The sequence below is a fragment of the Balearica regulorum genome, chromosome 2, assembly GCF_011004875.1.
Source record: "Balearica regulorum gibbericeps isolate bBalReg1 chromosome 2, bBalReg1.pri, whole genome shotgun sequence".
NCBI lineage: Eukaryota > Metazoa > Chordata > Aves > Gruiformes > Gruidae > Balearica > Balearica regulorum.
In genome coordinates this window covers 131,272,439-131,295,115 of record NC_046185.1, presented here as the reverse complement: position 1 = coordinate 131,295,115, position 22,677 = coordinate 131,272,439, and the positions used below count along the sequence as shown (strand labels likewise).

The window sequence follows — 22,677 nt, the reverse complement described above, 5'->3', positions numbered from 1 at the left end:
ATGTTATGTGGTATATAATGTTGGATGTCAACTCCCCAAAACCATAAAACTTACTTTAATGGCACCACGTGACTTTTTATAGCCAGTGAGCCTATCTGTCTGTGCTATGGATGATTTTACGATCTAATTCATAGACAAAACCCTATTCATTTGGCACCCAAATGTCATATAGCCGGAACTGGGGCTTATAAAGTTTACTGTTTTATAACTTTTAAGGGAAGGCATCAATGTAACCAGTCAGTAAATGTGCAAATCTTTAGTTGCACTTAGAAGCTCAGAAGAGTTAACCATTCAAGCTCTGATGGGGTAAGTAACATTGCGTTTAATGCAAACTAATTGTAGCGAAGAAAACCAAAAATCTTTAAAGGGTGAAAAGTGGGGTTGTGGCTAGCGAGGGTTACTAATAGACGCAGAGGGCTCGGACGTGGCTGTCCTGCAAATATACTTAATGAAACCACAGGAGAAATTCTAGAGCGATGCAAACACGTCTTGGAGTTAGCAGCGTGTTTTAACAAAGCACTTTTTTTTTTTTTTTCCCCCCCTCCCCAACCATCAGCAAACAGCTAACAGTTGATTCACCCACAAAGGGTGTTGATTATGGTCCTGCGATACAGCTTTCCACCTAGCGATAAACCAGTAAGGAGGAACTTACGGTCAAACTTTCAACTAAAAATACTGGTAGCGGACAATCGCAGCATCTACCATTTCCAACGTGCAGCAGGAGCCAGGTAAAATAATATTACAAGCTCTGCACGGGTTAATATTTTTTTTCAGAGGCAAATCAGGAAGCACAACTTCTTGCTTTGCACAAACCAGATCACGAAAACTTTACAATAGAAAGTTTATTTTTTTTGTTGATTTCCAGTCAGTTTTTTTTTAAAAACAAATACAAAAAAAAAAAAAAAAGCTGATCACAGTTTGCTCAAACAGCCAGACTTTGACTATATTTGTAACTTTGTTCACAAAAAACATACATCACAGAAGCTGCGCTTAATAAGAGCCACTTCTAAGAGTTCGTGCAAAGAGTCATATACAAAGGCACAGCAAGGACATACTGCTTGGAATCACAGTTTTCGTCACAGATTCACTATTCACTACACGTAGGACAAGTTCAGTTGATTTCATCATTTCACCTCTACAACAGCATTAATTACACAGGAATTATATAGGTAGTTTGAATAAAAATATTTTTAACAGCTTGGAGCTATACAGACATTAACACTTGACCACACATGCACAGTTAAGCAGGTTGAGTGCAACACATAACATTTGTACTAAACCGGGGGAGGGTTTCTTTCTCTCTCTCCTTTTTTTTTTTTTACCTTCTTTTTTTTTTTTGTTCTTTTTTGTTTAGTTTTGTTTTAACAGTTACTTCAAGTAACACAGCTCGCTTCATATAAATAAGTTAAAACATCTATTATTTTTTTCAAGACAAAGCCATTCAAGACAAAGAAATGTACGATAAAAGCAGATCTACTTATACACGCGAGAGAATGGTAATAAACAGGCTCATGATTAAAAGATGAATAAGGGCGACAAGAACAGGGTTTCTTCACAGAAGTAACACAAGGAAGTTTTAGAAAGTCAACTTAGTACTGACATGAGACGCAGGGTCAGCTAATACTGCTCAGTACTTTTAATTGATCAAACGCTTAGGGACGGAATGCCCCTCCTGCAGCTGCCATGCTCATACTTTTCAGCTTATTATCCTTTTTCCATTTCATTCTCCTGTTTTGGAACCAGATCTTTATTTGTCTCTCTGAGAGGCAAAGAGCATGTGCTATTTCAATCCTTCTTCTGCGGGTCAGGTATCTATTGAAGTGAAATTCCTTTTCCAGCTCCAAGGTCTGATAGCGGGTGTAAGCAGTCCGAGCCCTTTTCCCTTCTGGTCCCCCTATGTTGTCTGGAAGAGAAAAGTACATGATTTAGATTCTCAGCAGCCACTCGGAGCCTTCGTGTCTTATTGCAGCTACCAGCGACCAGGACCGTTATTCTCAGTCCTGCTTGGTTTTGTTTCTGGTTTGGATAAACGCTCAACAAGTTTCCCCCTCCAGCTCCTTTTAGGAAAGGCTTGGGGGAGGGGGATTTGGTGCTCTCGGTAAGTTTTCGCTTGAATTTGGGGTTCTTTTTAAAAAAAAAAAAAACAGGGTGTTTTTTTTTTTTATTTTTTAAGGCTAATGCCCCCCCTCCCTCCCCCCCCGCACCTCCCACAGACAAGCTGTTTTGGAGGATGTCTCTGCTGCTAGCTGGGTTTTCATGTCTGGGAGAGCAAAGCTGAAGCGTGCAGCCCTTTCCCACGGCTGGGCTGGGGAAGGCTCTGGGAGGCAGCGAGCCCCCGGCTGCTCCCCCAGCAGCGAGGGCAGGGCAGGTACCCGGGGCTGAAAGTTGCTCCGCTTCCCCGAGCCCCTCAAGCCTGCTCCCCCGGAGTTTGGGGCGACTCGTCCCCCTCCCCCACGGCTTCCCAGCAGTGAAAACTGCCCTCCTCGCCCTCTCCTATTCTCTTTTTAATATGGCTCGGCAAAATAAATGGGGTCAGCCGCGCCGTTCCCACTGGAGGATCCCCCTTCCAGAGGAGAGCCGGGAGCAGCCTCTGCTCCCGATCCCTCTTCGGGAAGGCTCTTTCTGCTCCCCCCGCTGCCCGCCGGGGCCGGCGCTGGGAGCCGGGCGGGCTGTGGTTTCTGGGGCCGGGCGGTTTTGGTTTTTTTTTTTTTTTTTTTGTCTTTTGGGGGGGACTCGCCCAGAGAAGGGAGAGTGCTTCCCTGCGAGCGGAGTTGTGCTGTGCGCGGAGGCTGCCCGCTCTCACGCCCTCCTCTCCCCCTCTCCCCGACCTTGCTCCGGCGCAGCCACCCGGTTTACATTAAATCCTCCTTTTCCTCCAGAGAAATAAAGAAAGAACAGGGTATTTGCTTTACCATGACTTATGTGCAGTTTTCGCATCCAGGGGTAGATCTGGGGCTGTGAAGGCTGGGCTGTGCTTTGGTCGGTCGGGGCACTTGCCTGCTCGCTGCTTGCTGGAGTGTCTTCCTCAGTCCCAGACGAGGTGCCAACCCCGTCTCTGCTGATGTGCGTGTTGCTGCTGGAATTGGACGAAGTGCTGGTGGAGTTGGCGAGGGAGTTTTTCACCCCGTGGTGACTCTCGCTGACAGGCGAACCGGCCACGGCGGTGCAGGGCAGAGGGTCAGGGGGAGGCGAGTGGGAAGCCGTCGCGGGCTGGTTGTACCTGGGCTCTGTCGAGGCAGAGGTGGTGTTGGCCGGGTAACTGCGGGGTCTCTCATTGGCACCAAAGTGGGTGGAAGCAGAGCGCCCGACGCTGAGGTCCATGCCATTGTAGCCGTATCCGTACCTGCCGGAGTGCATGCTGGCGGAGTCCCTGTATTGCTCGCTCACCGAGCTGTGATCTCCATAATTATGTAACTGGTAGTCCGGGCCATTTGGATAGCGACCGCAAAATGAGTTTACAAAATAAGAGCTCATTTGTTTTTTGATATGTGTGCTTGATTTGTGGCTCTTGGTCGTTTTGTGCGTCTATAGCACCCTTGCACAATTTATGATGAATTATGGAAATGACTGGGACATGTACTTGGTTCCCTCCTACGTAGGCACCCAAATATGGGGTACGGCTTCACATCACGTGCTTTTGTTGTCCAGTCGTAAATCCTGCCTGATGACCTCTAGAGGTAAACTCGTGCACTGGTGGGGGAGCTGGGAGGGCGCGGGCGGCCCGGGGCGCGCCGCCGCCGCGCGCCCCCGCCGCCGCTTCCCGCCCGTCCGCCGGCCTCCAGCGCCACCCGCTGGCGACGCGGGGGATGGCGGCGGCTCCGCGGGGTCGGCCCGGGGTGACGGCCCCCGACGGCGGCCAGGAGCGGCGCGGAGAGGCGCGGAGAGGAGCGGGGCTAAGCCGCCACTGTGCCGGGGGTCGCCGCCGCCGTCGTCGCCAGCGGTACCGGGAGCGGGCGGCGAGGCCGCGGGGCCGGCGGGGTTTGCTCCTCCGCCCCGGCCGCCGAAAAGCCCTGCGTGCAGAGAGCGCTTCGCTTTGTGCCTGTTGTCTCCTCCGTGCGAGGCTTATTTACATCAGTTGGCAAATCCTATATGATCTATCCTCCGACGCTGGCCACGCTTATGTCCCTTACATATATATATATATATACACACACACACACACATTTTTTTATCCCCCCCCGCCCTTTTATTCCCGTGCCGTAGGTTTCGAGAGGCACCCGGGTCCTGCCGATCTGAAATGGCAGGTACCTATGAAAGATAAATATCGTGCAGCCTTTTTTCCAACTAGGGGGTCAAATTCCAGGCGGCTTTACGGCCGCCGTTATTTTTTCGCCTCTCGGAAAAAAAAAAAAAAGGAGAAAAACCAACCAAAAAACCACCTCTAAATGCGGCGGTAGCCATTTTGCATTAGTATTTTCAAGATTTGGCTTTAAAAAGATTTAGAGCGGTAGCCTAAATTGCGCTGCCTTCCAAACAAAAGAGCCTTGATGCGCATACAAGTGTATTTGTACACAGCTACACACGCACACTCACGCACACACAATATAATATACAGAGATATAACGTATATATTAATCAATATTTTCGCTGCGCTTATTTTGCTTATACAGAACTCAGAGTAGAAGCATTTTATGGCAGCTACTTTTCTTTAGAGTATCTATTTATTTTTTTTTCTCCAGTGCTAAGAAATGCGAATGTGAATTAAGATACCACAAAAGCTGGGAACGTCCCCGAGTTAATATGACAGACACTTTTCTTTTAATTTAAAAAAAAAAAATCAAAGAAAAGAAAAGAAAGAAAGAAAGACCGACCCAAGCCTACGAAGCCGCAAGAAATGTAGTCCATAATTCAAAGCCCCTTCAGTGTAGAGCTGAGCTCACCGAAACCTCAGTGTGAGCTCAACGGGAACCACAGAAATCAGCCCACTTCGAAACCTCTTCCCTCGCTTCTCCTGAAGTTTAACGCCGAGTTTTTACTTTAATACTAGTAGTGCAGATTAGGCAGTTTAGCGGCATTTAAAAATCTCCCTGCAATTAATCTTCGCTTTAACTGCAAGTTTATACCCAGGATTTTATACAACGATTTTAAAAAAGGTTTTCTCTTCTTTTTGCTATTTAAATATCTTCTAAATGCATAAAACTTTTTTTTTCTCCCCTGCAGACCATAAGCTCCCGAACACAGCATAACGAGACGGCCCGACATAGATTTTCTACAATATGAACATTCCAAATTAAAAAAAAAAAAATAATAACAAAAAAAATCACTCGCTTATCTCTTCTCACACAGGCACGCCAGGGACACTCACCCACACACAGATGGTCACCTCAAATATTTAAAAATCTGGGCCATTTTTCTAATATTTTAAGCAACATCGTCTATGCTTTGGAAAGGTGGTTATATACATACATGCCTGTAGCTCGAAAGCTAGGACTTCCACATATGTTAAAGAAAGTCACAGCTGATTGCAAATGTACATCTTTTAACCAAGCCTTTTGGGAATTAATAGACTGTGACAAACCTATAGGATTTTAGTAGCAGAAGGAACGCAAGGTAAATAATAATAGTAATAGTGAGCGCTAAGGAAAGGCCTGGTACAGTTTATTAAACGTGGTTCTACTCCCCTGACTTTTCCTCTGTTTCTTCGCTGCTGGGCTGTGTGGAATTTATGAATTTGTTTTCCTTTTTCCATTTCATCCGCCTGTTTTGAAACCATATTTTAATCTGGCGTTCAGTAAGGCAGAGAGCGTTTGCAATCTCAATACGTCGTCTTCGGGTTAAGTATCTGTTAAAATGAAATTCCTTCTCTAACTCTAGCGTTTGGTATCTGGTGTAAGTTTGCCTCCCTCGTCTCCCATGAGTTCCATATACTGTACCTGTAGAAGTAAAGACAAAACGATCGCATTGGACAGGGCCCAGTGATTTCAGATCAGAAAGAGCGGTTAGTATATTCTGCCTCCTTTTGCAGGCACAATCACGGGGGGGTGGGGGGGGGGGGGGGGGGGGGGGGGGGTGTGTTACTCTGGTTTCCTGGAGGCTTTTTTTTTTTTTGTGTGTGTGTGTGTGTGTCCGTGTCCCTGATTTCCTTTTCTCCTGCCTGACCAGCTGTAAATGCGGATGTGCTGCGTGCTTACGGTGGTGGGGTAACTGGGACACAAAGCGGCTTTAAGGTGGACCTAGGGAAAGTGAAGTAGGTAGCACCCTGGTGAATGGCTGAGCAGTGTGTACCCTCTGCGCGTTGAGAGCCTGTGCGCGCACACGCACACACACACACACACACGTGTGCGATCCGGGGAGCTGCACGCATGTGTGTGTGCGTGTGTGTGTGCACGCATATACGGCTGTGTTTACGCAAACACACTCTATTGCCATGGCTGTGACTACAGAGGGTCTGTAATTGAAGTATAATTATAGACATCAGCTAAAGATCATAGAAGAGCCTTTGCCATTTGCTCCGGAATTTATTGCCCTCCAATGCAAAGTAGCATCAGAATGGTCTTGCTAAAAGTTTAACTTTCAAAAAAAGCAACGCGACCCACAGTCCAGCAAACATAAACTGGGGAAAACGGGAGAGGAGAGGAGTCATTAGCAAACACTGGGAGTAAATGTCTTAATAAGGGATTATTAAAAATAAATGCCACCTCAGTACAACCCTCTCCCCCCCTCAGCACCACTCCTGGACAGAATAGTTCAATTATGTGAAGTTCACTTGTAAGTCAGAGAAAATCCGCGATGCTATGGAAGTGCGCCCACGGCCCCCGAAACGTGCTCTCAATGTCCAATACTTACAGGCTAATGAGCTGGGGGAGGAGGGCGAGGAGGAATGTGCCACAAACGCATTGGATCCTCAGTACAGAGGGCATATTCCTTGCATCGCTCTCTGACAATGAAGGAGCGGAGCAGAGGCTTTGAGGTGGCTTTAGGAGAGTGATAAAACAGCCCTGCTCCTTTTTTTTCCCCTTCTTTTTTTTCTGTGGGTTCCCCCCCCCCCCCCCCCCCCGCTTCCTAAGGATTCACCAGTAACTTTCACCAGTGAATCCACAAGCTGGGCTGTCGGGCCACCGTTCCAAGGGTGCCAACGTGCCAGGTCTAAAATAACCTGGGAAGGTTTCATGTTACACATTGCCCTGCAGGAGCCGTGTTTCTCCAGCAGCCTGGACTTTATCTAAGAACCAAAAAAAAAAAAAAAAAAAAAATTTCTTGGGGAAAGAAACTTTTCCTTCCTCTCCCCTCCCCCCCCCCCCCCCCCCCCCCCCCCCCCCCCCTTGATTGCATCGAAATGCCTTACCAGCGCAGGAGTTCATCCGCTGCATCCAGGGGTAAACAGGACTCGTGTACTTCCGGTCGGTGCCTTCGTCATTTACAATTTTGGCTTGGACGCCGCTGGATTTGTACTGTTGATCGGGAGAAAAGTGCAGGTAGTCCCCGGGCCCCCTCTGTTTGCCACTGCCGGAGGGAGAGGCGCTACTAATTTCCTTGTCCGAATAAAAACAAGAGGCTCCGTACTCATAGGAAGCCCGATTGCAAGCAATGACGGTGTTGGACTGTTGGTAGAAACAAGGTGAGGTATAAGTCTTGTCCTGGAGGCTGCTTGCCCCGTACGAAGCCGGAAAATGCCTGAGAGCATCATAGCCCGCCGGGTAAAGGGGGATCTGCCCGAGGAAAGAGTCCTGGCCCCCGGGCAGACTCCCCGGGAAAGTGGGATTCACGAAATAGGAACTCATTTGCTCTCCCCCTCTCCCGGACCGTGATTTGTTGTGTATTAGTACATCTGGCGATAACTATTAGGAGTCATCGAAGTGGTTTGTTTCTGGATGGCCGAGCGCCAAAAGCGACAGCAGAAAATAGGAGCAGCTGACGGCGGGGCGGCCAATGGGAGCGCGCGCGGCGCCCGCTCCCCCGGGGCCGCCGCCACCGCGCCGCCAACTTACCGGCAGCTCCGGCCCCGCCGCGCCGCCCCGCGCAGCCCCGCGCAGAGCTGCGCAACGCCGCGGGGACCGGCCGCGCCCCCGGGGCGGGAACGCCCCTCCGGAGGAAAAAATAATTCCAATAATAATAATAATAACAACAACAATAACAGTAATAATTCCTGGCAGGAGCAGGCAGCACGGGCAGTGTGACAGCGGCGGAGGGGGACACCCCCCCACCCCCCCCCACGGCCATCAGGGGCTGGAGGGGGGTGTGTGCGGGGGGGGGGGGGGGCGCCCTTAAAAGTTGGCGCGTCACCCCCGAGGGAGCCCTGCAGCCCCGCAGGCAGGGTGGGCCAGCGGCCCCCCCGGCCCTCCGGCGGAGGGAAGCGGTGGTGGATGCTGCGGAGGGAAAGTTTGGAGCGGAGGGAGCACGTGAAAGGGGGAGCGGGGCGCCGCGCAGCGCGGGGGGGGGCCGGGCCGGCCTCTCTCCATTTTCCCACCGCGATGCCACAACCGCATCCATAAGAGTTTAGGCCCTCTCTTTTCTTCTTCTTTTTCTTTTTCTTCCCCCCCCCCTCCCCCCCGAAATCGCCCCTGCGCTGAGGCTTCCCGTCGGAGCTCGGGGAACCCGCCTCAGCGCCGAACCTGAGAGAGGCTAACGCGTCCTGCGTGGAAGAGGTCTCGTATCTTAATGTACACTCCAATAATTAACGCGGGGGTTGTGGCTCGGGCAGGAAGCGGTGGCCTTCTGGGGAGGGGGATTTTTGGTTTGCACCAAGTGCTCGAGAAGGCCCCGGGAAAGGCTGGGCGGGTTCCCGGCGCCCCCCGAGCAGCCCAGATAAAGTTCCACGTGTCTCTTCTCCCCGAGTCCCACCCGCCAGAGTCGAGCCGACGGAATCAAACATTCAAATTCAAAAACGAGCCAGTAGGACTATTCCTAATTAATACAGCCCCGCTAATGAGTCAGCGGAAGCCAATCGGTTTCGTTGTTGCTCCGAATAATTTCATTAAACACGGATGTGTGTCTTTAAGAGGAAAAAAAATACATGAAACAAACATTTCCACCTTCATTTTTCAACATGGCAGTTACCCCATAGCGGAAATATAATTCTTGGCCCAGGGCAGGAACAGTAACAGTGTTGATGAAATTCGCTGAGGCGCTTTTAATTCAGCTGTAACCCTGCAGTTCCTGGAGATAACATGAGGTTGTTCATTCCAAGCTGTGTTTACTCATAATCCCTGCCCATTACAACAGATTGAATAGCCTAATTTTAAACGCGCTCTGACGGAAAGTGACATTCGTACGAGCCTCGTTTCCTAAAGTAGCTTTCAAAGGGGAGTTTTGTTGTTGTTGTGAGACTATTTGTCTCATTTCCGGGGGCAGATTACGATACCTATAAAACGGTAGTGAGTTAAAACATCGCTCCACAATAGTTTGTATTGTTCACAGTCTCAGCTGGACTTTCACATTCAGATGTTGATTGCCTCCAATTATTTTTTTTTTTTTCCCCAACTTCCTTAACCTCTTCAGACCGGCTAATCCATAAACACACCTGGTAGAATTACAGCTCACTAGCTGCATGCTTTGGGAGGTCATTTCAGAAACGTGTATTTCCTGAAAGCCAGCCTTCTCCAGGAAAAGTTTGGTTTTGTTTTGTTTTTTTTTTTTTTTTTTTTACTCAGTGTGAATAGAGTTTAAAAAGGAGGGAACACCAGCAAACAAGCACACAGCACGCTAAATACAAAGAAGTTTTTAAAAGAGCAGATTTTTGCCAACATAGGTCAGAACGAAAACGCACCGTGAACAATGAATACTCGGGGCAAGCGAAACCCATCGGCCTTACTTTAAAAAGTTGTGGCCAGACGGTCTTTTGTTTGAATCCATCACACACAGACCAAAATAAAAAAATCGCGCCAGGCTTAGTCATATTTACATTTTATAGCATCGGTTACAGACTCATTTCTTTTTGTCCTCCCTTTTCCTTTTTGTTCCTTTCCTCTTTTTCAAGTTATTGTTTGCATCCAAACCAAACTGTCCAAAGCCCGACCGCAGGCAGCGAAAACATTTCTTCGTTAATCCCATAATATTAAAAGGAATGAAATGTGCACGTTTGCCTGGCTGGGTCGTGGTAGTTACAGTGACAGCTAAACAATCTGCACTGCAATCTCCGCTTTAGTCACATTCAGGCGTCCTCTCCGCTCCTCCCCCTACCACAGAAAACCCCGAATTACAATAATCTGTTACCCCCCGGCTCTGCAAGGAAAGTGCCCTGCCCGGACACATTTCTCAGCCAGTTTTCCTTCACCATTCCCCCCCCCACACACACACCCCCCCCCACACACACACACCCCCCCGGAAAGGAGAAAGCCAGCCGCTGCATTTTGCCACCGCAACAAAGTCACACTTTGCAGTACCCGTGTATTTCATCCGCCTTTTATTTGTTTTCGGATTTCTCCGCACCCCCAGCACTCCCGCCGAAAACCCGGCCGGCAACCCCAGCCACCCTCGGATACAGGTGCGGGGGCAGTTACCCTCTTAAGCTTAAAAACCTCCTTCTCCTCGTATATAAAACCACTTACAAATCCTTCTCATGCTCGGCAGCGTCACCAAAACCAATCTTTAACTAATAGCTCCTAATCCAAACAGTTTGGGCAAGGTGAACCGTTGTTTAGACTGGCGGGGTGTGGGGAGCATGGCCGGGGGGACGCGGGCGGGTCCTCCCCAGCCAGCTCCCACTGTGATATTTTACAGTTGACACACACCGAGGTACAAGTAGAGGGGAAGGGGAGGGGGCAGAGCCGGCCCTGCCGGAATATCTCGCCCGGGGGCGAGCTGCGATATTCCTGTAGGAAAAGTAGGCCGGATTTCTTTTTCTTTTTTTTCTTTTATATATATATATTTTTAAATGTCTCATTTGGGTTTCCCCCGAGCAGGGCGGGCTCCCAGCGCTGCCCTTCCCGGGGGCTGCGGGGGCTGCTCCGTGCTCGCCTCCGCCGTTCCACCACGCCGTGGCAGCACTGAGCACCCGCGGCCCCGCAATAAATAATCCGGCGCTCACTGCAGCTCCAGTCCGGCGGATACCGCAATGCAATGCAAATGCAATGCTTTATCAGCCCGGCAGCACAAACAGAGCCGGAGCCAACACTTAAAGCACTCCGAGCCGCTCATTCGCCATGAGGAGGCGGGAGCGGAGCCGGGCGGCGGCGGCGGCGGCGGGGGGTCTCGGGGGCGCCGTCCCCGGGGCCCCGCTCCCCCCCGCCGGCACACACCGCGGGGCACCGGCCCGCCAGCCGCCGCTCCCCCCCCGCCCCAGCGCCGCACCGTAACAGTCATAACAAGGAGAGAAAGGGGGAAAAAAAAAAAAAAAAAAGCTCCGTCTCCGGCGCTGAAATCGGTTTAGCCGCTGCAAAACCCGCTCCGCGCAGCCGAGGCGCGCAAGCTACCCACTCCGGAAAGCGCCGGGAACGCTGTGCCGACGGACCCACGGCGGGGCACGGGGATTTTGCAGGCAGCGCTTGATCTGATAAAGAAAATCAAAGACGCGTTCGCGCTGTTTTACCCCTCTAGAAATAACCTTTCTCCTGGACATGCCAGGGGAGCCAGGAGACATTGTGCTGACTGCTGTTTTGTTTGGTTTGGTTTCTGAAATAGTAAAAAAATAAATTACATCTAAATTCTAGCTGCGGCAAATGAACTTTAAGTTAACGCTGCGAAATAATAATAATAAAAAAAAGCTATTGGTTTGTTTTGGGTTTTTTTTTTTTTTTCCTCGCGCTGGGAAAAAAAAAAAACAAAACCTCGGATTGATGCTGCAACCTGAATTCTTAGAAAATAACCTGAATGTCACAGCAATCCCCTGGCAAATGCAAACAGAAATAAACTTCGTGAAAAAAAAAAAAAAAATCCACGGCTTCCTTGCTAAATAATAGAAAGTAGACATTTTATTTAGGCATATTTTTGCATGCACTGTTTAAGTAGAAATTAACTGAGCCGCAGCCACCTCTATTTCTGGCCGGTAACATTTCCATCTGGTTTAATTGCACATGTCTAATATTTAAACGTATTAAACCATGTTTCCCTGCTTACGGTAGTGTCATATACATTTCTCACCTTTTAGGTTCTGGCTCACAGGAGCCCCTGCGACTTTGACAGCTGTCGCTTTGGCTGCACAGGAGACGAATCGCCCTCCTTTTGGTGCCAGAAGAAGCAGGAAATTAGCCAGGTTGCAAGTTGAAAATCTGCCACGCCAGTGCTTTGAATCCAATATGCCACACCTTCCAGCGGGGGAACTGGAAATTGCCATCCCGGATCTGTGTTCTAGGCGGCTGCTTATGCCGAACCTCCGCACACTTTGTTCACTATTGCCTTACAAAGAACAAATGAAATGGGGATTGAAAGCCAGAGAGATCCGAAGCAGGACAGAGCTCAGCAAAAGAATGCGGCTCTATTCTCGCAAGGGAAATTATAAAAAAGTTCATGTTCACGGTTACCATCCACATGACCGACAACGACCAATGGAAAAACCGAACAACTCATAAAGTTGTATTGCAAAGTTGTAAATTTTCATAAACAACAACGGATTTATGGCCTTTTCCTCATCACTAAGAAGAGGCAGGTCTTAGAGAGGCGCCATCTTACCACAGAGGCAGCCCTGGAGTTTTTTAAAAGACCTGGAGTTTGTACTAATTTTATTAAAATTACAATTAGTACGTTGACCAGCAACGGAGTGTAGTAGAAAAAGGGAACTTCTGCGCAAATGATGCTCTGCTTCTACCTGTATTTACCCGACCGAATAAAGGGACTTTTCGGGCAAGCCTTTTTTTTTTTTTTTTTTTTAATTTTTTAAAAAGATTGAAAATATCAGATCTCCTTGACGTTCGCTGGTACCTGGCAAAAATGATACGTTTTCTACAGCGGGGCGATTTTTCCCCTTTTTAATGCCACCCTGATGCCCCCCGCACCCCGAAAGCCGCACGCACTAACCACACACGTACACGACCAGATCATTTACACTTGGAAGTTTCGCATCGCACTTTCTGTTTATTACCAAATATTATTTCACTGCATGCAATTTAGGCTTGATCGCCGGGCGCCTGGACTGGGGTTACTATTTTTAAGAGAACTCGGGAACACGGTGGAAGGAAGCCCTTCCATAAAGAAGGCTTTCCGCTTTATTAATCAACTGCGCTAGGGGGAAAAAAAAAAATCACGAAGTCGAGATAGAGAATTTGACTGATTCCTATCAATTAATCACCTTGAATTTTTTTTTTTCTTCTGATTACGGGGGGGGGAAAGATTTATATGGTCTATTTCTTTATTTGTCCGTGTAAATTATTTTTTGATGCTTCCTTCGAACTGTTTCCCTAATAAAGAACCACAATTCATTGTCAACAAGCATATTTATTTTCTGTGTAACGTAAAACACATTTATCGTGGGAGATACTTGTACACTGTATCACTTCCAAAGAGAGTTCACAGACATTATTTTTTTTTTCCACTTCCAATACTTACACGGCATATCCAAATGTTCACAACGAACACATCGAAACACATTGTAACATACAATTTTTGAATAAACTTTAGCCAAACCTTCAAGACGGATTTATACAGAGTTCTTAACAATACATCATGCTACAAAGTTTTCAGATTAATTACATACTTCCCAATTTATGACATGATCCTACAAATGAGCTCCAAGACGAATATAAATGACAAAAAAAAAAAAAAAAAAAAAAATCGTTCAAATATACAGTATTTGCTGTTGTAGGAAAAGTCACGGTATTACATATTAACACGTTCAGATAATCAGGACAAACGGGGGGGGGGTTTAAAGGTGGTTACATGGTCATTTAAATTCACTTTTCAAAGAACACTTTCCGCTATATTAAGTAATATCAACCTAGAATAAGAAAACAGCCTTTAGCAGAGGCAGCCGAAGGTAGAAGCCAACGGGAGATATTAAACCGCTTTGTACAATATTGGCGTGTGTTTGCTTCCTCACTCGGAATAGTACAGAATCGAGAACAAAGATATATTGCAGCATATGGTTTTCATTTATAATTGCTTTGGAATAAATATATTATTTTAAATTTAAATATATTCAGCCTTTTCGGTACCAAATTCTATACCAAAGCTATTGATGCGTGCTTTTCGAAAGACTACACTTACATTTCTAAAAGCATTTTGCGATTCACATTAGTAATGTTATCTTCTTTTGACTACTAAAATACAGTATACTTTCGAAGATAGGTAGGCGGAGCAAGATATATAGGTAGTCTGGAAAATAGGTAGTACAAATCATTGCTGTAGATTGTAGTGGTTTGTGGAAGATACATTTTTTTTCCCCTTAATTGCTGTTTAATCTTTTGTTAGTGTAGCTGTTAGTTATGATACTTTTCTAACAATAATAAAAAAAAAAAAAGAAAAGTGCAGAGCTACTTATTCAAAATTAGGTAGTTTTTCTTAATGTGAGCCTAATGCACTTTTCCCCTTACACATGATTGGGACTATTGAGTCAGGTAGTTACTTCGGAAGGTCACGGTTTACTATCTGTGCAAGCAGCAGTTCTCCCACTGAAACGTCCCCTGGACAAACCCACCCAGGTTTGGGTAAACGAAAAAAACAAATGATTGTAGGATGCTCTTAGGAGATATTACCGAAAGCTTCGGCACAGGGCAGGTTTGGGGAGTACGGGAGAGCGGAGAGAAGGCTGGAAAACCACCCCAAGAAACGTTTTCACGTTTGCAAACGCTCGCTTGCAAGATGATTATTAAAGGGAACTGATTTTTTTTTTTTTAATAAAAACAGTGAGTGTCTTTTTTTTTTTTTTTTCCTTTCCTTTAAAGGGAGCTTTTCCAACTGTCATGTGCATACATTATACTAAAGAGATCGCTTCCTCGAGTGGGACTCCTTAGTCCTCCTCCTCTTCGTCGTCTTCCACTTTCTCGACAGAGGCTGCTGCTGACGTGGGCTCGTTGGGAGCCGGGGTGCTGGAGCTCTCTTCCTTGTGCTCCTTCTTCCACTTCATCCTCCGGTTTTGGAACCAGATTTTGATCTGCCTCTCTGTCAGGCAGAGGGCATGGGCGATCTCTATCCTTCGCCGCCGAGTCAGATAACGATTGAAGTGGAATTCCTTCTCCAGCTCCAGGGTCTGGTAGCGGGTGTAGGTCTGGCGCCCTCGCTTCCTATCTGGACCTGAAAGCAGGCACACATGGCCAGGAGTTAGGCAAGAAGAGAGGTGGAAAGTTTTCTCTTTTTAGGAGGTGGTGGTGGTGGCGGTTGTTATTATTATTCGAACAAAAAGCGGCCGAGAGAGAGTGAATGATCCCCTTCTCTCACTTCCAGCCGCCCCCCCACTTTGCCCTAACAAAGACATTTCAACCACACGACCTGCCCTGCTCAGTCAGGGCAAAAATTAAGTTGCTCGAGACCTAGAAAAAGTGGAGAGAAAGCATTCAGGAGAGGAGGTGGGGGAGGAAATTGCTTTTGGGAGGAGGAACTTTCCCCCTAGGCGATGTATTTCCCTAAAACCTTCCAGACTTTCGCGTTTCGCAAGGAGAAATAAAACGCTGGAAGGCTGGGCTGTGTTTATTTTATTTTAATGTCGGGGGCTCCCTCCACCCCCCCACCCCACCTCACCCCGCCTGGGTCGTAAACAATACATCGCATTTAGCTCCAGAAGAGAACTCTCCTTTTTCACACACTCTCGCCCCCCAGCCCCCCCCCCCCCCCCCCCCCCCCCCGCCCCCACGCCCCGTTTTCCTGTTTAGTACATTTCTATAGATCTTTATCTCCGTGGAAAGGGCAGGGGGGACGAGAGTGGCACGTCTCGGTAACGTGGGCTGGCAAAGTCCTGAGCAGCCTGTCCCCCGCTCCTGAACGCCCCTCTCCCCTCCGCCTTCCCCAGCGAGCAGGATTTTTTTGCCCAACTTCGGCAGAGGGCAGGGGAGACGCTTACCCGTGGGGGCTCTGGGAGCCCGCAGCCAACTCTCCACATTTCTATAGCAAACAGCGCAAACCAACTCAATGCTAAAATTCCATAGCAAATGGAGTTAAATAAATTTACGAGGCTAGAACCCATTAATTGGGCAATAAAAAGTTTTATGATACTCATTTACATACAATGCCACGGGCTTTCTACGCAATGGCGCCTCAGCTATAATTAAAACCATAAAGGCTGTGCTGACAGTAATCCTGGCGACAGGCTTTGCCTGGCTGCCACGGCTCCGAGCCCTCTCCGCTTGCCCCTACCTGAAGACCTCATCCAGGGGTATATCCGGAAATTAGGCTCAGCCTGGTTGTGCAGGTTGCTTTCCTCCGCTTTCTCACAGCTGGGTTTGGTTAGCTCATTGCAGAGGACGGGAATGTTCTGATCAAAAGAGGAACAATGCAGGTTGTAGGCATCAGAGCCCAGGCTGTATCCGGAAGAGAACGGGCTTTGATATATGGTACTGTTCACATTGTACAAGCCGGGCATGGAGGAGGCGAAGGCACCCGCGCCTGGTCCATAGCCGCTTCTCTGGGAGTTGCTTGCAAAGGAGCAAGAAGTAGGCTCTGCATTTTGGAAAAGAGAAGCCCCCGCCGTATATTTGCTAAAAAGCGCATTCACATAATACGAAGAGCTCATAATTTTGACCTGTGATTTGTTGTCCGGCAGGCTTCAGTGTCGGTTTTACGAGGTAGCGTGATATATGATAACATTACACCCCCAGATTTACACCAAACCCCATTTTCTTTTGGACTGAGCTGCCTCGAGCACGTGACCGGTCATATGACGCCGCCCGCCAATCCCCGCCCGCCTCACAGGTGGTGCCGGCCGCGGCCCGCCGGTGCCCGGCCATGGACGGGCCGGGGACGCCGCCGCCGCCGCCGCCGCGCCCGGCAGCGCCCTCCAGCCGCCGCCGCCCCTTCGCTCCCCGACGGCGCCGCCGCGGGGGTGAGGGGGCGCTCGGCCCCCCGGGGGACACACACAGAGGCAGACATCATGTGGTCCTTTAGACGGACCGGGAGGGGAGGGGAGGGGGGGGGGGGGAATCAAATAAAATATAAACTTTAAAGGAGGTTGTTCGTCACCCACGCGCTGTTTTTTCCGCAAGGAAAATAAGCGGGAGGGGGGGGTGTGTAATCCCGCAGTGGGGTTTATGGGGGTACCCACCGGCAGCAGGGCCCCCGCCTCACTGCCGCCGGCCCTGAGGGGCTGCCCGAGCCTTGAAAATCAAGGTACCCCCCCCCCCGGAGTGAATCCCGCCGGTTTCCCCGCTAGAAAAAAATCCCACTGTCACACACACACACTTCGGGGGGGGGGGGGGGAAGGAGGGAAAAAAAAAAGAGGAAAAAAATATGCGAGGACTAAACTTTCTGAACGCTTTAAAAAAGAAAAAGGAAAAAAAAAATCAAAGCCAACCCAACCAAAATAAACCCAAACCCTCAAAGTTGAAGAAATGACCCAGAACCGGCTTCAAATCTCAGCCGCTTGTTTAATGCCCCTTTTACCTTTCCGTCCTACCTACCTTACAGTCCTACGCGTGAGGCGGCAGCGGTGCGCTCAGACGACGGGGAGCGTTGCTGCTTTTCTAAACACTGGGCTCCCCAACAATGGGAATGGCTCTCCATTGAGGATGCTGCACCGTGCCCTTCCTTTAAACGGATCGTAAAATGAGTTTCCTTCCCTCAGACAGGGAGTCCTGGTAAAGACAGCTTTTACTGCCTGCCTGTATTGCACATCATAAACTGGAAGGAGCACAATGGAATTGCCCCGGAAATTCTCCTTTCAATTATAGTTTGGTGCCCTGTGTACAAAGACTTTCTCACCAGTTAAAATTGTTCTCGGCGATATTTCGCACGGACCCTAAACTTTACGTTTTGTGAACGTGGGACACCCTCTCCCCCCCCCACACACCTCCAACACACACACACGCTCGCACCCTTTGGGACTCTTTATGCGCGGTTATTGCAGCCCTATGAATATAGGTTACTGACAGAAGCAAGTAAATTCTCTAAAGCCAGAACCCTGAGATATTGGTGCTTCAGAGCATGCAAATGTGGCGGCTGTATCTAGATATTTGCCAAGCGTTAAGTACGTGAAAACGCAGTTGTTATTCGCAGGCGTAAGGGAGAAGCTGGCGAAAGAGCCCCCTTCGGTTATTTCTTCCAATTCGCCACTATTAGACAATATCCTTGCGGTCGCAATCGCGATGTGGGAACACGTCGGCAGAAGAGGCTGCTGGAAAGGAATAAAGGCCCAAGAAGTTAAACGAATGCGAAGCAAAGACAACGACGACTAAGAAGATCAAAGAGGCTGAAGTAGATGACATTAGACCAATAAATTGCCCCTCTGGTGACAACATACCAAGATGCAAGAAGAAAGAAACAGCAAATATAACCAATGTCTAGACTTAAATATGAATAGCTTAGGACCGAATTGATGAGCTGGGTGGTTGTATCCCGAGCTCTCTGATTCTGTACAATTTGCACATTTCTGTATTTTGCTTTGCGTGTATGTGTTTACTGCTGCCACCATTTTTTTTAATATTTGCTTTCAGCTTTTTTTTTTTCCCCCCCCACTGCCAACCCTTAAGATTTCTCAAAAAGTATTCACAGACTAAATCTGCAAAGAACCCCCAGACATGGGTCCCCGCCACCTTATTTACTTCGCCCACCCTCTGCGTATTAGGCACAACGCTGTCTCTGAAACAGCCTCTGAAATCTCTCGTTTTGTCGCTCACAAATCCAGGCTGGATCCCCGCGCCTGAAAACGTACTTTTCATTTGTGTATATTTTTTCCCCGTCGAGGAAACGGCCAACGGGCGCAAATTGCAAGGTTTCGGTCACCGCAATATTCTCACACGCTTTAAAAATAATCCTCTATGCGGCATTCATTGTCTTTATTTTTCTTTTATTTTTCGCGTGAGCTCTGGACTAAGTCTCTTTGCCTTCTGAGCTTTTCCGGGAAGTAAAAGGTAGTGATAAACCGGTGCTCATAAGTTATAAGCGACCTGGGAGCACTACATGATTATGGCTTGTGTATTAAGCAGTATCTTGATGTGGTTCAACCTAGAGAAGATTTTGTTTTGGAATCTGTTCTCGCCGTAATTTATCCACGATTATAATGAAGCGTACTGTGCCAAGTTATTACTTAGTATGACGATGCATAAACACTTTTTAATTTCAGTATAATTTTACTGCCCAAGGAAAAAAATAATTAATCATAATAAGTTTAGCAATGCCATTGTAGACAAACATATGATAGGAAAGCTCTTGTTAGAAAGCAGGGAGTGGCTGTTACTCTTTATCCCTAGAAAGAATTAAATCTTTGAAGCAGTGCGGGGAAAAAATAGCTCAGTGCTCACATTCCATCCCGATGCTGAATTTCGATATAAAGAGATTGACTTTGATTTAAAGAAATGTAAATAAAACGCAGAGACACTAGTTCTGTTACGGGCTACTATGCAGCGATTTGTTTACTTGTCTGGCTTAAACTTGGAAAATAAAACGTTCATACTTCAGCCCACATTTTGTGCTTCCTTTCCTCCTGCTTTTATTTTCCTTCCAATTATTTCCCCATAAGCCTCATTCTCAAGACGCGAAAGCCAACAAAAGCAAAACGGGGAAAAAAAAAAAAAACAACACGAAAACGACTGGAGGAAATCAAAATAGAAGGCGAGGAGAAGTTAGGAATGACTTTGAGAGACACGTCAAGTTTGCAGAGCATCAGCCTGCTCGCATCTGTATCATATAATTACAAAGGGTCCCACAGAGCTGAAATTGCTGGGGACACAAGCAGGGCTTTTTATTTGTATCAAAGACAGCTGTTGAGGAATTTCGCTCGCCGGTGAATAATTTTCAAACAAGAGGTTTGCGGCGCTGCCGTTTCCCCGCACGGCTGTGTCTCCAGCTACGCGGGGCAGAGAAGGGCATTGGAAAACCCGTCGCTTCGCCCTCCGCTCTGAGGGTGAAGCTCTTCGGGGAATCTCCTCCCGGGCTGATCCCGGGACACCCTCTTCTATCCTGCCCGAACCTTTAAATTCTCCGTTTCTCCAAATATTTAATTTCTCACCAGCCTTTCGGGAGATCAGGACACCCTGTTTGCAGGCTCAGAGCTTCTCTAGAGGAGGGAGAAGATTTTGGGCAAGGAAGAGAGGAGCTGGCAGTTCTGTGCCAGGGCTCCATCCGACTCTATTTAGCTAATAGGGAATGCCTCGGTGTTTTGAGAATAGTAAGTGCAGGGTATGTCCTTGGTGCAGAGCAAGCTTTACTTTTGCCACGAGTGCACCGAGCGTGGCCAGGCAGTAAATGCCACCCTCACCGCGCCCGGTGGCACCGGGGCATCCCTCACCCCGGGACAACGGGGGAAAAAAACCAAACCAAAACAAAACACCAAAACCAAACCTCAAACCCATCGGCCTTTTGTTAAAGCCAAACCGGCGGTTCCAACCCCAGTTATGCTCCCATAAAGTCGACATTTTAGGAGCTTTCGGGGAGGCGGCCGAGCGCTTGATGGCGGGCGGGCGGGCGGGCGCTCTTTCGCGGGCTCACAGCGCCACCTGCCGCCGCCCGGCCGCCACCGCCGCCTCCGCCGCCTCGGCCGCCCGCCGCCCCGCCGCCCCGGCCCCGCGGAGCCAGCGCCTCTGCCCGCCAGCGCACGGGAAGATAAATGTCCACCTCCCAGCCTGGATTTAAGCAAGGGAAGGCCAATAAAAGGTTGTTATTTCCGCTCGCCCGCTTTATCTAAAACAGCCAGACAAAACAAATGAAAAGGCTTTTGTAGAAAATCTTAATTGTGGCTGGACAGTTGTAAACTCATTAAGAGCCGAATTCCAGACAGTTTGCAGACCCGTCATTTATTACACACTCTTAATGCTGATTCTTTGAAGTTGCCTCTGTCTGCAACAACAGAGGGCGTCCCAGCATCCCCAAATACTGGCTCAGGGATCAATTAGGGGCTTTTTTGTGTGTGTGCACATCAGAACGAGTTCCCTTTCACTAATTAGAACTCATCAAATCTTACCCCAGATTCCTTTTTTTTTTTTTTTTTTTGTTAAGGTGAAGTCGAAAGCAATTTTTTTTTTTTTTCCTCCCACAGTTCTGCACATCTGTAAACTTCTTGCCGGCTCCCTAAGTTTTGTCTTCAGCCCTGCAGCGTTTTACACCCCATAAACGGTTACAGCGGTCATTTTCTTTTATTGCACTGTATGGCTCTGAATTTTTCTAACAACAACTTCTGCCAAGACCATAACTGTCCCGTCTTATTTTGCTTTAAATACATATATATGTGTAAGTGTACCTCCGTAAAACAAGAAGGCTTTTATTGTTATTCGACATATTTGCAAACAAGGGTCGGTGTGGCGCAGAAGTGTGCCGCGGCTAGTATTATGGAGGATATCCACTCTGAGCAGTAAGATGTCCGCCCAAAACAAGGGTAAATTTCAGCAAGCTGACAGACTTCGCTATTTTCTTTTGTTGCTGAGCTTGGTTTGGCTTGGGGCGGCGGGGGAGGGGTGGGTGCAATAGGGATGTGTGTGGAAATCTTCCGCTCCAAAGAGACCTTTCTGTTTTTAAAAATAAATCCTATTTTGTCTTCTCTGCTCTAGTCTGCTGGCAGCCCAGCTTTTTCCTTTGGCTAAATCAGCGAGTAAAATTGACACCATAAATTCTACCATAATTGTCAGTAAAATTTTATCTGTATCTATATCTATCTATCTATACTTATACAATCTGAGGCGCTAGTAAAATGCAAGGGTTTGTTTTTATTTGCCACGGGACATTTAAAAGGGAGAAAAAAAAGCCCAAACGTGAAGGCAAGGGAAGGAAAAAAATGAGTGACGTTTGAAATAACATATTTTGCACGGGCAATTATCTCTAGAAGGGAATTTTAAATGAACGTGCTTGTAAGGCGAGCCTTCTCACAAAGCTTGTTGAAGCACACTTAGTGCTGGACATTTTCTGGTACAGGCTAATTAACCATCTCAGCTTAAATGTCGCTGTCTGAGCTGATTTACATTATTGTCTGCATTAAAGAACGTCGGACATTTTGGTTTGGTTCTAAATCCCCCGCCCCACGAGGCGAATTTATTAAGACTGCGTTAACTGGGAAGTGTGCCCCCGGTGCCATCCGAAGGGTCTCCCTCCACGCACTGCTAAGCGCCAGCTTACCAAATTGTACCCGGGGTGGGAGGGTTCTGCCTCCTCTCAGCAAAGAAATGGCATTTAGGACCTGAATCTTCCCATTTAGGACGAAAATAAGCCCAAATTTTCATCACCTGGGGTCTGCGTTTACAGAACCGTGGGTTTGCCTTGGCTCAGAAATAACACTACTACTCGCCTCCGCAGCTGCCCTAGCCCTGCCACGTCTGCTGACGAGATTCGCTGTACCGTGGAAAAAACCCCTCCTTAATAATCTTAAAACATCACAAAATATAAAAGAATCAATATATTTTATTTGGCAAAAAGTTAAATATCATTTCAACACAACGATTTGGTCAGTAGGCCATGAGGTAACTATTTCAAAATAGACAGTGTACGTTCTGCATCAACATAACTTCCCAGATTCATTTTTTTTAAATTGATACAAATTTACAATAACCAAATGTAGGTTTTTATAGTGTATAATTTATTATCAATAAAATTAACCTTCATTACAATAACCATCAAATCATTCGATTAAAATTAAAACGTAAACCATAGGTAGTTACCCTTTTCACATATACGTATAGCTCCGAAATCTGATAACTGCTCACTGGTGCAAAAACAATAGTTAAGCTAGTCTGTTTA

The 22,677-nt window shown here is 47.7% G+C and overlaps 4 protein-coding genes across 7 annotated transcripts in view; all 4 read right to left on the bottom strand.

Annotated features, from left to right (window-relative positions):
• Positions 1 to 12,159, bottom strand: part of HOXA3 (homeobox A3) — a 45,977-nt gene extending 33,818 nt beyond the window's left edge. The window contains exon 1 of the mRNA XM_075745939.1: positions 12,019 to 12,159. The gene's annotated coding sequence lies outside the window, so the exon portion shown is untranslated. The remainder of the gene's footprint in view (positions 1 to 12,018) is intronic.
• On the bottom strand, positions 825 to 4,134 carry HOXA5 (homeobox A5). Of its 2 annotated transcripts, XM_075745944.1 has the most exons (3): positions 3,221 to 4,134; positions 2,913 to 3,076; positions 825 to 1,903 (listed from the first exon to the last, which is right to left on the bottom strand). In XM_075745944.1, exons 1-3 carry the CDS (start codon positions 3,472 to 3,474, stop codon positions 1,653 to 1,655), a joined length of 669 nt encoding a protein of 222 aa, XP_075602059.1. In that variant the 5' UTR covers positions 3,475 to 4,134; the 3' UTR covers positions 825 to 1,652. The 2 variants fall into 2 exon arrangements, with proteins under 2 accessions (XP_075602059.1, XP_075602058.1); XM_075745943.1 differs by having other exon boundaries at positions 2,913 to 4,123.
• HOXA6 (homeobox A6) lies at positions 4,259 to 12,159 on the bottom strand. Of its 3 annotated transcripts, XM_075745946.1 has the most exons (4): positions 12,019 to 12,114; positions 8,553 to 9,301; positions 7,286 to 7,541; positions 4,270 to 5,873 (listed from the first exon to the last, which is right to left on the bottom strand). In XM_075745946.1, the coding sequence occupies exons 3-4, from the start codon at positions 7,308 to 7,310 to the stop codon at positions 5,614 to 5,616; spliced, it is 285 nt and encodes a 94-aa protein (XP_075602061.1). In that variant the 5' UTR covers positions 7,311 to 7,541; positions 8,553 to 9,301; positions 12,019 to 12,114; the 3' UTR covers positions 4,270 to 5,613. The 3 variants fall into 3 exon arrangements, with proteins under 3 accessions (XP_075602060.1, XP_075602061.1, XP_075602062.1); XM_075745947.1 differs by lacking the exon at positions 8,553 to 9,301 and having other exon boundaries at positions 7,286 to 7,391; positions 12,019 to 12,159; XM_075745945.1 differs by lacking the exons at positions 8,553 to 9,301; positions 12,019 to 12,114 and having other exon boundaries at positions 4,259 to 5,873; positions 7,286 to 7,922.
• Positions 12,160 to 13,288: 1,129 nt separating this feature from the next.
• On the bottom strand, positions 13,289 to 16,680 carry HOXA7 (homeobox A7). The gene is made up of 2 exons (XM_075745948.1): positions 16,159 to 16,680; positions 13,289 to 15,102 (listed from the first exon to the last, which is right to left on the bottom strand). The coding sequence occupies exons 1-2, from the start codon at positions 16,532 to 16,534 to the stop codon at positions 14,819 to 14,821; spliced, it is 660 nt and encodes a 219-aa protein (XP_075602063.1). The 5' UTR covers positions 16,535 to 16,680; the 3' UTR covers positions 13,289 to 14,818.
• Positions 16,681 to 22,677: the final 5,997 nt, after the last annotated feature.

Bases quoted from the DNA above. Each gene is read 5' to 3' on its own strand.
- HOXA5 (XM_075745943.1), bottom strand. From the start codon at position 3,474: ATGAGCTCTTATTTTGTAAACTCATTTTGCGGTCGCTATCCAAATGGC. The intron at 1,904-2,912 runs GTAAAGCAAATA...TTTCTCTTCCAG, and splicing joins AAAACTGCACATAAGTCATG to ACAACATAGGGGGACCAGAA.
- HOXA6 (XM_075745945.1), bottom strand. From the start codon at position 7,721: ATGAGTTCCTATTTCGTGAATCCCACTTTCCCGGGGAGTCTGCCCGGG. The intron at 5,874-7,285 runs GTAAGGCATTTC...TTACTTCTACAG, and splicing joins GCGGATGAACTCCTGCGCTG to GTACAGTATATGGAACTCAT.
- HOXA7 (XM_075745948.1), bottom strand. From the start codon at position 16,534: ATGAGCTCTTCGTATTATGTGAATGCGCTTTTTAGCAAATATACGGCG. The intron at 15,103-16,158 runs GTAGGGGCAAGC...GCCTGCTTTCAG, and splicing joins CCCCTGGATGAGGTCTTCAG to GTCCAGATAGGAAGCGAGGG.